Below are 12,396 nucleotides of genomic sequence, written 5' to 3'. Positions count from 1 at the left end.
CTAGGCAATCACGGACACAGATAAATAGTGCACACCTTAAAATGTTAATGTTAAGGTGTGCACTATTTATCTATGTGTCCGTGATTGCCTAGAATCGACAGTGACCGGGGCTACCCGCCGTCCGGGCCTACCCGAATCTCCCCTAAGTTCACGTACTGTACCTCGGCGAGCGTTTTGGCTCTAGGTATTCGGTAAAGTTCGCGAACTTAGGTGACACACCAGCGAAAAATTACGTATTGTCATGATTTTCATCAGTTGGTTGTAAGCACAATACATATATTGATTACTCTTCAGGGGCCTACATTCAAAAACTCGTACATGTATATACATGTAGTTACATCGCTGCACAAGCTTACTGTAATACGGGCGAAATTTTATTTTGCTTTTACGCACAATTTTTGCCTGACGCATGTGATAGTGATACATTAGAATCTCATACGGAACCATAATGACAGAGATATCGGAAGTAAAGCAGTATAATTGAATAGCTTTGTGAAGGAACGTAGTCAAAGATCAAAAAGTTGGTAGCCAAATACTTTTGATTTGGGTGGTGCAGGTAGCGCCGCCTCTTCGCCTGGGATAACGGACAGGCCGCGCTGGCGCCGGCGCCGCCGGTCGGGCGGCTGGGCACCGGGCGCCGCCTTGCGCGGCAGCACCGAGAAGCGCCGACCCGCCGGGACGTTCGACATGCGCTTGAAAAGCACTTGTGTGTCCACTTTAGAAGTGTCGTCCATGATCTTCAGAATTTGCTTTTCACGCTGCACGATCGCCTTACGCTCATCTGCTGACGGCGTCTCTGACGCCATCACCCCGCATTTATAAAGGAACGCCTGAACCTGCTCCACCTCCTGCACTTTCTTCGCCCATTCGTATGCTTCTTCGACTTGAATGCGAACCTCGTTTGAATTACCCTGTTGCATGTCCCCACTCATGAGAACAAAACATCCGTTGAGCCACCACGCTGGATTACCGATTTCCTGAGCATCTCTTTGACAACGTTTCGCGTAATATTTAGTGAGTGCGTAATTTTTCTGCTCACAAAGCAACCGAGCCAATTCGTATTGTAGCCAACATTTCATTGTAGCATTTTCACACATTTCTAAGGTCGCCATGACTTTTTGAGTAGCTAGCTTTACGTCAACAAATTTGTACGGATATTTCGCCATTACTGAATCAAAGGATTTTGGTCGTCCAACCGGTAAGCCCATGAGGAATGCTATGCGCCGTCGATTTCCCCTTTCACTAAGGGTGTAGGACAAACGATGCTGGCATAAATAACCATCCCCGACAGCTCTGTATAAGCGATCCGTATACGATTCTTTGTCGGGTAGCGTGCGGGGTGTTTTCGTATCGAGATACCGTTGCGTTCGTTCGGCTTGTGACATAAGGTCCATGATTCGCTTGTCTCGCAAGCTCTGGTCCAATTGCCTCAGAAGGGACTCGACGGTGCGTGCGCCAACTTCACGCTCTTTTATTAAAACTTCCCCTTTATACTTGTTTTGATACTTAGAGTCAGTTTTCTCAGCTAACCTAATGGAATAATAAGGTCTTTGAGTCCGCAACATATCTTGTCGCTCAGTCAAAGTTCGGAGGGTTTCTGCAATCATTATTTTTAGTTGGACGCTACCTTCGGCATTCGCAGATTTGATAGACCGAGCGTTAGTTAGACTTTGCAGGAAAAACTTGTCGTAGGCCATGGGTCCCAGATATTTCATGGCGAGCACTCGCGCCAGTATTTCGTGCTTTCTTGCTTGCATTTGTGTCAGTTTAATCGGTTTTTTTGGTCGCGGGATTCGAGAAACGTGTTGGAAAGCTTGTGGTTCATGAGCATCAGTAAATATCTCCATGTTTTGTTTGATTAGAGGTAAGAAATCCATCATGACATTACCGGCGTTAATTCCTATGCAGTCTTCTATGGTTTCCAGGCCTACGTCGATGCCTTCTTTGAAGTAGGGTGGTTGTCGTCGATATCTGCGGCCACGGTAGTTCATGATGAGCGAGCGTTCGAAGTCGCACATGGCGTACATGGCGCGTGCCTGCATGTTTCGCGCGTTCATGCTCGAGGGCTCGAGCTTGAGCGCGAGCTCCGCGTCGGTGTACGCCTGCGCGGGTAGCACGGCGTCCGCGCACACCTGGCTGCGCCCGATTAGCGTGCGCACGTCCTCAGGACAGTTATTAGATGCTTCATCGTACGCAGCAGTTGCTTTCACGAACTGTTCGAGCCGTCTCAGGTAAGCGCCGCGTTCTCGATATACAGTCAACGCGCCGAAAGTCTGCTTTGCTTGATCCATGATTTAGGTATAGATATATAAAATATGTCTCAAAACGTAATATGATTTATAAAATGTCTCTTAAACCGTAAAAATTCTAACAAAATAAAGTTTCATATCAAAAAACTACGTTGTTTTTTTTAGAAAAATATGGCGCTGTCCATTGGAGGACAATTTTGCCAGTGTCTAGTAAGTTTTGCCGTTGTACGATAAAAAAAATCTAGAAAACGAAATATGAGACGTAATGGTGGATGAACGATGACAGCGCGAAATCCATCAAAAAACTAAAATTAATTCTAAGATCAAAAGCGACCATTACTTTGACAACATCATAGATAAATATCTGACTTTCTATCATAGTTCTATTCGATCATGTGATTCGATCTATATGTAAAGACCAAGGAGATGCCAAGGAGGTAGGTACATGCTCTAAAATAAAAGGTAAAAAACCGGCCAAGAGCGTGTTGGATACGCCCAAGATAGGGTTCCGTAGCCATTACGAAGAAATCAAGTAATATTTTTCCAAGGATTTTTTTTTTAAATTTTCCACTCAACAGTTTAGATTTTAGAGAGGGGGGACGGTCGTTTTTAATGAAAATTTGCGCTTTAAAATTTAATATTTCGTAAACAGATCACTGAATCGAAAAATCGTATTGGCAACCCCCCAATGATTTTAAGACCTATCCAACCAACGATATTCCATACTATAGGGTTAGTCGAGAAAAAAAATCATCCCACTTTACGTCTCCGGGAGTACCCTAAACTATTTTTTGTTTGTTTTACCACTGTGTCAACGTGACTGATATGAATAAATATTCATGCCATCTCTGAGCTTAGCCGCGGACAGACAGACAGACATGGCGAAACAATTATAAGGGTTCCTAGTTAAACGGAACCCTAACTAAAAAGAGGTACTACTAAAAATAACCTAACAACATTTATATAGGACGGTAAAAAAAAGGAGGATATCAATTCGAGTATTTTGTTTGATTTATGTTTGTTACCTCAGAACTCCGTTATTCATAAACCGAAACGAAGTTTTTTTGGTTGTTTATCTCCAATTAGGTCTTATAACCAAGTCAGGGTCTTATTAAATTAGTTATTATTATTTTTCTTCGGGAAATCACAAAATTCCCATGACTACTCTTCTAAGAGGAAATGCAAAATTCCCGCGGGATAGAAATAAGTAAATTCAACTTTGGCACTGCTTTTAAAAATTTTTTCACCAACAACTAGCTTCACTATCCCCGATTGACGGAGACTACTTTATTTAAGGGAAAATGCAAAATTCCCGCGGGACGGCAGTAAGTGAATTCAACTTCGAGCCTGATTTAAAAAAATATTTCACCTATTGAAAGCTGGACTATCCCTGATTCACATCCTATTTTTCTCGGGGAAAATGTGAGATTCCGGTGGGATAGAAGTAAGCGAATTAAAATTCGTGGCTGATTTTAGAGATTCACCAAAAGAAAACCACACACACTCAAGTAGGCTACTTTTTCTCACAAAAAGGAAAGCTACAGACTCTGATTAACAATAAAAAAAATGGGGTTAAAAGTTATTTCTGTCCCACGGGAACTTTACGCTTTCTCGGGGCAAAAATGACCTATTTCAATCCGAAACAGTAGAGCTTTCTATGAGTGAAAAATGATTTTGCTCGGTCGATCCACTTATATATTTTTATCCCTCGGGAATTTTGCATTTTCCCGGAGAATAATAGCCTGAGCCAATTTCTATATACTGCGTCATACTATATAATATATACATACTTACTATATACTATATATGTGTATACATACATACTATATAATAGTCATATTCGAATTCATTCATTTATTCACTGTCAGGAACGTCTATTAATGGTTTTTTTAAACAGACTTATTTCTATCCCGGCGGGAACTTTATACTTTCTCAGGATAAAAGTTGATTGGTGTTGTTTTGTTGTAGGTAGATCAATTAGTCCGACCAACGAGGCTTCTGCAACCCGAATAATTCTCCCGCCTATGAAACTTGGCACAGCGCAGGCTGCAACACGCGCACACAGCCGCTGAGTCGCGTTGCTCCGAACACGAAGGGCTACGGATTAGCCCGAAACATGTCCGTTGTGTGAGTTATACGGGTCAATATATTTAATATGAGTGAGTCTCACGGTAGTTTCATGTTCAAGATTGTAACGTTTATTAAATAGGGCCCAGGTTCATCATTATTTGAACGTCGTCACAAGAACGATACTACGATACGAACGATCTCAATTAATTTATCAATATTAATGTACACAGGGATAGTGAATAAACATGTACGATAATAAAAACGTTTAATAGGCCATTAGTTATAAAATATCAGTCGTTCGTTGAGAAGATCTTAAACAGCTACGTAGTTTGCGGGCGCAGCGTATCTGTAAGCGAACGGAGCGGAATATGCGGCCAACCTGGCGACTGGAGCGGTGTAAGCGGCGGCTACGGGCGCAGTATAGGCGGCGAACCTCGCGGGCGCGGCGTACGCGGCGGCGACGCCCACCGGCGCGGTGTACGCAGCCGTGTACCTGGGCGCGACAGCCACGGGAGCGGCGGCGACGGGAGCGGCGGCGATGCGGGCTGACACGACCGCGGGCTCGGCGACGACGGCGGGCGCGGCGGCCACCAGCGGCTCCTTGCGCACGACGGCGTTGAACCCGTTGACGGGGTCGGCGGCGTAGTCCACGACGCGGCGCGTGCCGTCGGGGTCCACCAGCGAGTACTGGCCCTGCACCACGTCGCCGTCGCGCTGCTCCGTCTGGCTCTTGTAGTCGCCGGTCAGCGAGTCTGCCACGTCGTACCCGAAGCGGTACTGCGGCAGCGGGTCGAACTCCTCCAGGCGGGCTGCCACCGGCGCCGCCGCCACCACCGGAGCCGCTACGGCCACAGGGGCTACGCTTGCCTTAGCGAGAGCCACTAGGCAGGAGAATACGACGAACTGCAAAAATAAACATAGTAATTCACATATTTTGTTCTTACATAATTTGCACCATGATGATGATGATATGTGTTCCTGTTATCCCTCACTAGGCATATCCCTCATCTATAGTACATTTGTACCATACTCAATTAAAACTGTAAAGCCCTTATTTACTGTTTTAATCGCATATGGTGCAAGATTTCTTTGCTTATAAAGCGCAAACAAAGACAATCAATTGTGAACAAACTACCTTGAGAATGGGTGCTGACACTCACGTATAAGTAAATAATAATCTCAACTCATGCCTGTGACACCTGACGAGTTAATGTAAGTCATAATAGTTGTACTTGAAACAGTGACACGGTTTAGCGAGGGCGAGACTAGAGCAGTTGCGCAAGCGCCGCGCGGAGAAATTACTAACAAGCTGAGGATACGGCCGTCAAGGACGACGCTGATGCCGCGCGCATCCTAATGAGAATAGCCATTATTTTCTACGATAAATTATAATGTGAGAAATATGAATATACGAATAGGTAGCCAAACTACGTTTTGATGATAAGTAAAAATACACACCATAGCAGAAATACACGAAGCGACCTCTACCTATAGCTAGACAGGTGTCACCTAGGGAAGATGTGTATTTGTTTGTCGTGAATACGTAGTTTTACTGCTCGTGCGTTACGACGACTATTCATATATTTTTATCTGCATAAGCTAAGCCACCCGTATCCCTAACGAGACCTGTGATTTGTAATCTAAAGTTACAAGGTAATTACATAAAAAGCTGGGAAAGCCATGACTGAAATCATAATATATAAAAATGAATTCCAATTTCCCTTCGTCACGGTATCACGCGTGAACAGCTGGACCGATTTCGCTAAATTTTTTTTGTTGTGTTTGTTTTTGTCAGGAGAAGGTTCTTATGAAAGAAGACATTGAAAATTTAAAAAAAAACTACACCGGGGCGAAGCCGCGGGCACCAGCTAGTTGTTTATGAATATACCAGCAAAGCGGAATTACTATAATTTTAATTACGGATACAGCAAGTCTAATAAGATTAGTTAGTTTAGTTAGTTTTAAACTATACCAAAATATAATACGTAATAAAATTGATTATTTATCGAAAGAACAACTGCATTATCTATACAGTGGGCATGAGGCACTGGTGTCTCATAGACGTACCAGTAAAGTCACGCATGACATGAGGCACATGTGCCTCATGAGATGGAAACCTGTTAAGTAGGTGATTAATGGAAACAATCCATCACAAGTTCAAGATTCTAATAATGGAAGCATGAGTTTTTGATAAAAGATACTGAGTTATATAAAAGTGTTCAATTTTAATTGAACCAGGAGTAATAGCAACTTAGAAAAAAAAATGGATTTGATATCAGGAAAGTAAGATTGAGTCTTACTTTCCTGAAATCAATCAAATTAAAATAGATAATCACATTAACCGATAAACGACGATGCTGTAAAGAATGTTCGAGAATAGATTATTACCTTAAAGGCCATTGTTCCAGATGATGATATCTTGAGTGCAGTCAAGTGCGACTATGTTCCCGAAGAGTCCGGCTCAGTATATATACCAGCAGCCGTTGTGACACCAGCTCAAGTTCGCACTTAGTATTATGTGTGCGCATCACTATGAATGTGCACGCAATTGGAAATGAGCTGCAATTTGTCAATGGCGGAAAATTCGGGCGTTTACTTGAGTGCTGGCCAAGCGTTATGAAATTCGCTGTTGTATGGGACAAAACGGATCGTTATTTTTAAGAGAGTGTAATTAAACTTTTTTAGCCTTCGTTTTGTAACAAAGTATAAGTTAAACGTTAAAATATTTGAACTGTCCATTATTTTTTGTCTTCTCTCGTGGACTGTCTAATAAATCTCAAACGCATTTCATAGTTTCATAGTGAATGCGTGCGTCTTCGAACTTTAAACATTTTTTTAGACTTTTGTATCGATTAGTATACCTTATTACTACCAGGCGCGGATCCAGCCCTCAAAAAAGGTTGTGGTCACAGCCACTCGAAAATCGGCCAAGCGCGAGTCGGAGCACGAACTCGTTCATGAACAATCATGACTCATGAACAAATTTTAGAAATGGGTCGTCACAAGTCTCGGGTTGTGGGCATGCACATCGTGCCCACAACGGTGGATCCGCCCTTGATTACCACATTACCTTATTACCTACCATTAGACTATTACCTATATTTTATTATGTATTTATCAATGACTAGGGACTTCATATACAACGTCATTTCGGTGTCTATCTATCACCATAAAAATAATATTGTGAACTATAGGAAGAACAGGTAGGTAATCTATAAATACTATAAATATTTTCCCTGAATCCGCCTGTTTAATTAATAATGCTACCACCATCTTGCTCGCTAATCCTGCCGTGAAGCAGCAGTGTTGTGTTTCGGCGTGGAGAGTAAGACGGCCCGTGAAATTACTGGCACTTGAGGTATCCCATCTTAGGCCTCTGGGTTGGCAACGCATCTGCAATACCCCTGGTGTTGCAGATGTTTATGGGCGGTGGTGATCTCTTACCATCATGAGACCCACTTGTTCGTTTGCCATCCAGTCTCTCTACCAAACTAATAGGCATCTACTTATCGGAATTTTATGTATTTCAATAGCACATTTCACATTAGTAAGGGAGATCCGATGTAGCTGTTAGCGACGACACAATTATTCAGCCAAGATTTCGATAGAGTCCGATATATTTAATATGGTATAATGAAGTCTTCTTCTTCTACTCAGACTAGCGACTTAGAATTCGAACAGTTAGACGCAACAATCAGCCAAAACGGTAGAATATTCTCGGTCCGAAGTAATCTGAACTAGCTTTATATCTCTATCCTTTTGTAGCAACGTGATAAAATCGAATTCAATATTCCTATCAAACTTGCTTCAATAAGATTCTAGGAGCATACTTTTAGTTCCCATCTACGTCTTTTATGTATACAGTCTCACAAAAATACATGTAAAGCGAACAGAGGGTTAAATTAACCCTAATAAAGAGTCCATTCACAATATCTAAAAACCGTAGTACCACCGTAAAAGACTTTCCACAAAAAACATTTAAAAAAATCTTTGATAACCCTCTGACAGCTTACTAGGGTTAACAATATTTTTCACTTTAATCACTTATTATATTTTATGGGTTATTTTGTAACACGTATTGGAAGTAAAACATTGAATGCCTACTATAAAAAAAAATATACGGAGATAAGTAATGAGCTCTTCCAATCCGAGCATTCCGGACACGGACTTGAGTCCGTTGTCATTGTACTTACAAGCATCATACTAGAGGCCTTGAACACAATACAATACATGTTATACCTATTAATTAATTTGTGCATGCACTGCATAAAAAGGGCGCTTCAAAAGACTATAGACGTATTTTTGTCAGACTGTATGAATAAAAGACGTAGATGGGAACTAAAAGTATGCTCCTAGACTCTTATTGAAGAAACTTTGATAGGAATATTGGATACGATTTTATCACGTAGCTACAAAAGGATAGAGATATAGAGCTAAGTAGTTCAGATTACTTCGGACCGAGAATATTCTACCGTTTTGGCTGATTGTTGCGTCTAACTGTTCGAATTCTAAGTCGCTAGTCTGAGTAGAAAAAGAAGCCTACATTATACCATATTAAATATATCGGACTCTATCGAAATCTTGGCTGAAAGGCCGATAATTGTGTCGTCGCTGACAGCAACATCGGATCGCCCTCACTAATGTGAAAAGTGCTATTGAAATACATAAAGTTCCGATAAGTAGATGCCTATTAGCTTGGTAGAGAGATTTTTTTATTCGACTGGATGGCAAACGAACAAGTGGGTCTCCTGATGGTAAGAGATCACCACCGCCCATAAACATCTGCAACACCAGGGGTTTTACAGATGCGTTGCCAATCTAGAGGCCTAAGATGGGATACCTCAAGTGTCAGTAATTTCACCGGTTGTCTTACTCTCCACGCCGAAACACAACAGGGCAAGCACTGCTGCTTCACGGCCGGATTAGCGAGCAAGATGGTGGTAGCAAACAGGCAGATTCCAGGAAAATATTTGTAGTATTTATAGATTACCTACCTGTTCTTCCTATATTTCACAATATTATTTTTATGGTGATAGATAGACACATTGAAATGACGTTTTATATGAAGTACCCAGTCATTGATAAATACTACATAATAAAATGTAGGTAATGGTCTAATGGTAGGTAATAAGGTAATGGTAGTAATAAGGTATACTAATCGATACAAAAGTCTAAAAACATGTTTAAAGTTCGAAAACGCACGCATTCACTATGAAACTATGAAATGCATTTGTGATTTATAAGACACTCCAAAAGAGAAGACAAAAAATAATGGACAGTTCAAATATTTTAACGTTTAACTATACAAGAAACGGCTAGCAACGGCTAAGTTTGCTTGAGAATTATTAGTAGTTTAAGAGTAAATAGCAGCTTAAGGTATAACATATACCTAAACTTGGAAGATTCCGTATAAAATACGAAATCCTTAGAAAAATATTAGTAAATATTTTCGTATTGGCTACGGAACCTTATTTCGGCCGTATCCGACACGCTCTTGGCCGGTTTTTAATAATTCTAAGAGTCCACAGAATAAAAAAAATATAATAATTGTACCTGTGTACGTAAATAAGTAAACTCTATATTGTACAAAATAAATAGTGCACAATAAAAGCGGCAAAAAACATAGCGCTAAGATAAACTAAAATCTTTAAAACTCGTCATTTTTAGGAACCTTACTTTGTGAGTATACTTAAACATGCCAAGTTTGAGCTCAGTATGACAAATAGAAGTCAATTCAACATTCAAAGTCAAAGTCAAAGTCAAAATATCTTTATTCAATTTAGGCTATAACAAGCACTTATGAATGTCAAAAAATATCTACCACCGGTTCGGAAAAACCTCTGCTGAGAAGAATCCGACCAGGAACTCAACGAGGTATATATATATTTTTTTAAACAGATTTACAATATTATTAAATGATATGTATACATCACAAGTATTTAACACAACTTTATTTTTAACACAGTAGGTTCGCTATTTGAAGGGATCGCTAATGCGGATCAGAATTATTTCCAAATATCCCTGTCCATGATATAATCATTAACTTTATAATACGCCTTTGATATTAATGTCTTCTTGACAATAGATCTGAATTTTGTATCCGTTTCATTTATAATATTTTTTGGAATTTTATTATAAAAACGTATGCAATTTCCCAGAAAAGACTTTTTGATTTTAGCCAGTCTGTAAGATGGAACTTTAAGCTTCCCTGTGTTTCTAGTAGCCTTTGGCTTATCGACGTTAGTGGGAAAATCACATACGTTCTTCCTAACATACATGATTATTTCAAAAACATAAAGCGACGGCATTAGACTACTTACCAAGATTACCCTTTGCACGTCATTTGATTAGGAACGCCTATGTCCTTTGGTTTTGCTTTGAAAATGAACTCGTAATGAGTTCGAAATGCGTTAGTATTATTACCTGTGTTTGTGATAATTGGGTCTGTGTGACATAAACGTTAATTAATAGTTTAAGAGTAAATAGCAGCCTAAGGTATAAAATATACCTAAACTTGGAAGATTCCGTATAAAATACGAAATCCTTAGAAAAATATTACTTAATATTTTCGTAATGGCTACGGAACCCTATTTTGGCCGTGTCCGACACGCTCTTGGCCGGTATTTTATTTGAAAGCAGGTGGGTAGGTAAATAAAATAAATCAAATTAAAAAAAGATCTTTAATTTTTATGTTATGGTTGCATTAAACAATAAATTAAGATTTCAATGGGTTAAGATAATGACTAGCACTTCAGTGGTCCCAAATTAGTGATGGTAAACGGGGGCAGCGTGGTAGGCTACTGGGGCGGCGTGGACAACGGGGGCGGCGTGGTAGGCCACCGGAGCGGCTACCTTAGCGACTACAGGAGCGGCAGCGTGGTAGGCGATCGGGGCGGCGTGGTAAGCGACCGGAGCGGCAACCTTAGCGACAACGGGTGCGGCCACTTTCACGGCGAGAGGTTCCTTATGCACAACAGCGTTGAAACCATTGTGGTCATCAGCGGTGTATTCCACGGTGCGTTTGGTGCCATCGGGGTCGACAACAGAGTAAGATCCGTGTACGACATCACCATCCCTAGTTTCGTGCTGGGTCTTAGAGTCCCCAGTGAGTCCGTCCTGCACGTCGTACGCGAAGCTGTACTGCGGGTGCGTGTTGACTTCTTCGACGACCTTGGCGACGGGGGCGGCGTGGTAGGCTACTGGGGCGGCGTGCACGACCGGCGCGGGCGCCGCGTACGCGAGCGGGGCCGCATGTGAGTACACGGCGGGGGCAACCACTCCCGCGCGGACTGACGCGATCGCGCACACCAGCACTACCAGCTGAAATAAAACAGTTTTTCATTATCATTATTAGACTTACAAGTATGGGCAAAGTTAATGAACTATTTTTATCCCTAAGCTCCTGTAAGCAATTTCCGAGGGCTGTTCGCCACTGTTTTTTCTATAAGAAATAGTCGAAGTTGAATAGAGAACCAAACAGAAAAGATATAGTTTTAAAATAAATTTATGTGAAAGTAAAAAGCTCCCTGAAGTCGACTAAAAACAACTTGCGGTAAATATATGTTTCGTCTGTGAACAAAAATGAATATTTAACAGGGTCATTTGCTTAGAAGGGCCTTAATAGCGTAATGAAAGTAAATAAAAACTTTTAAGTATTGTAAGAACCGCACATTTAGATGATAGGTAAGTCTAAACAATGGACCTTGACAGTACAGCGTGGTATAAACAATCGTATATAGCAATTAGCTTCAAGCTAAAGGCTAAAGCTCGGTCGTACCTTGAAAGCCATTTTGGGAGAGATGACTGTGACTTCACTGTGAGTATACCTCAAGTTGAATGTGCCTCAATTGAATCTTGCGAACTTTTTATACGCGTCTCGACCGCCTCAGGCGTTGCATTATAGCTGATTATAGCATTGTGGCAGCTGTAGAGTTCATATAAACCGGTTGTTTTTGAGAGTTGCCCAATCTGAACATCTTAGTATTAATCTCTTCTCGCTATGGTGGTGTACTGAATTGATCCGTATTATATTTGAATGAGAACAAACAAGCTTGGATTGATTTCGAGCATGTAAAGT

The 12,396-nt window shown here is 41.2% G+C and overlaps 2 protein-coding genes across 2 annotated transcripts; both read right to left on the bottom strand.

The window, feature by feature from the left end:
* Positions 1 to 458: 458 nt before the first annotated feature.
* LOC141439388 (outer dynein arm-docking complex subunit 4-like) lies at positions 459 to 2,547 on the bottom strand. The gene has a single exon (XM_074103671.1). It carries the CDS (start codon positions 2,289 to 2,291, stop codon positions 507 to 509), a length of 1,785 nt encoding a protein of 594 aa, XP_073959772.1. The 5' UTR covers positions 2,292 to 2,547; the 3' UTR covers positions 459 to 506.
* Positions 2,548 to 4,567: 2,020 nt separating this feature from the next.
* Positions 4,568 to 12,187, bottom strand: LOC141439409 (uncharacterized). Its single transcript, XM_074103692.1, has 4 exons — positions 12,097 to 12,187; positions 11,091 to 11,639; positions 6,708 to 6,737; positions 4,568 to 5,222 (listed from the first exon to the last, which is right to left on the bottom strand). Exons 1-4 carry the CDS (start codon positions 12,106 to 12,108, stop codon positions 4,632 to 4,634), a joined length of 1,182 nt encoding a protein of 393 aa, XP_073959793.1. The 5' UTR covers positions 12,109 to 12,187; the 3' UTR covers positions 4,568 to 4,631.
* Between the last annotated feature and the right edge of the window lie 209 nt (positions 12,188 to 12,396).

This window comes from Choristoneura fumiferana, chromosome 20, assembly GCF_025370935.1.
Source record: "Choristoneura fumiferana chromosome 20, NRCan_CFum_1, whole genome shotgun sequence".
Taxonomy (NCBI): Eukaryota; Metazoa; Arthropoda; class Insecta; order Lepidoptera; family Tortricidae; genus Choristoneura; species Choristoneura fumiferana.
The sequence above is the reverse complement of the archived record's forward strand: the minus strand, read 5'-3'. Positions and strand labels throughout refer to the sequence as shown.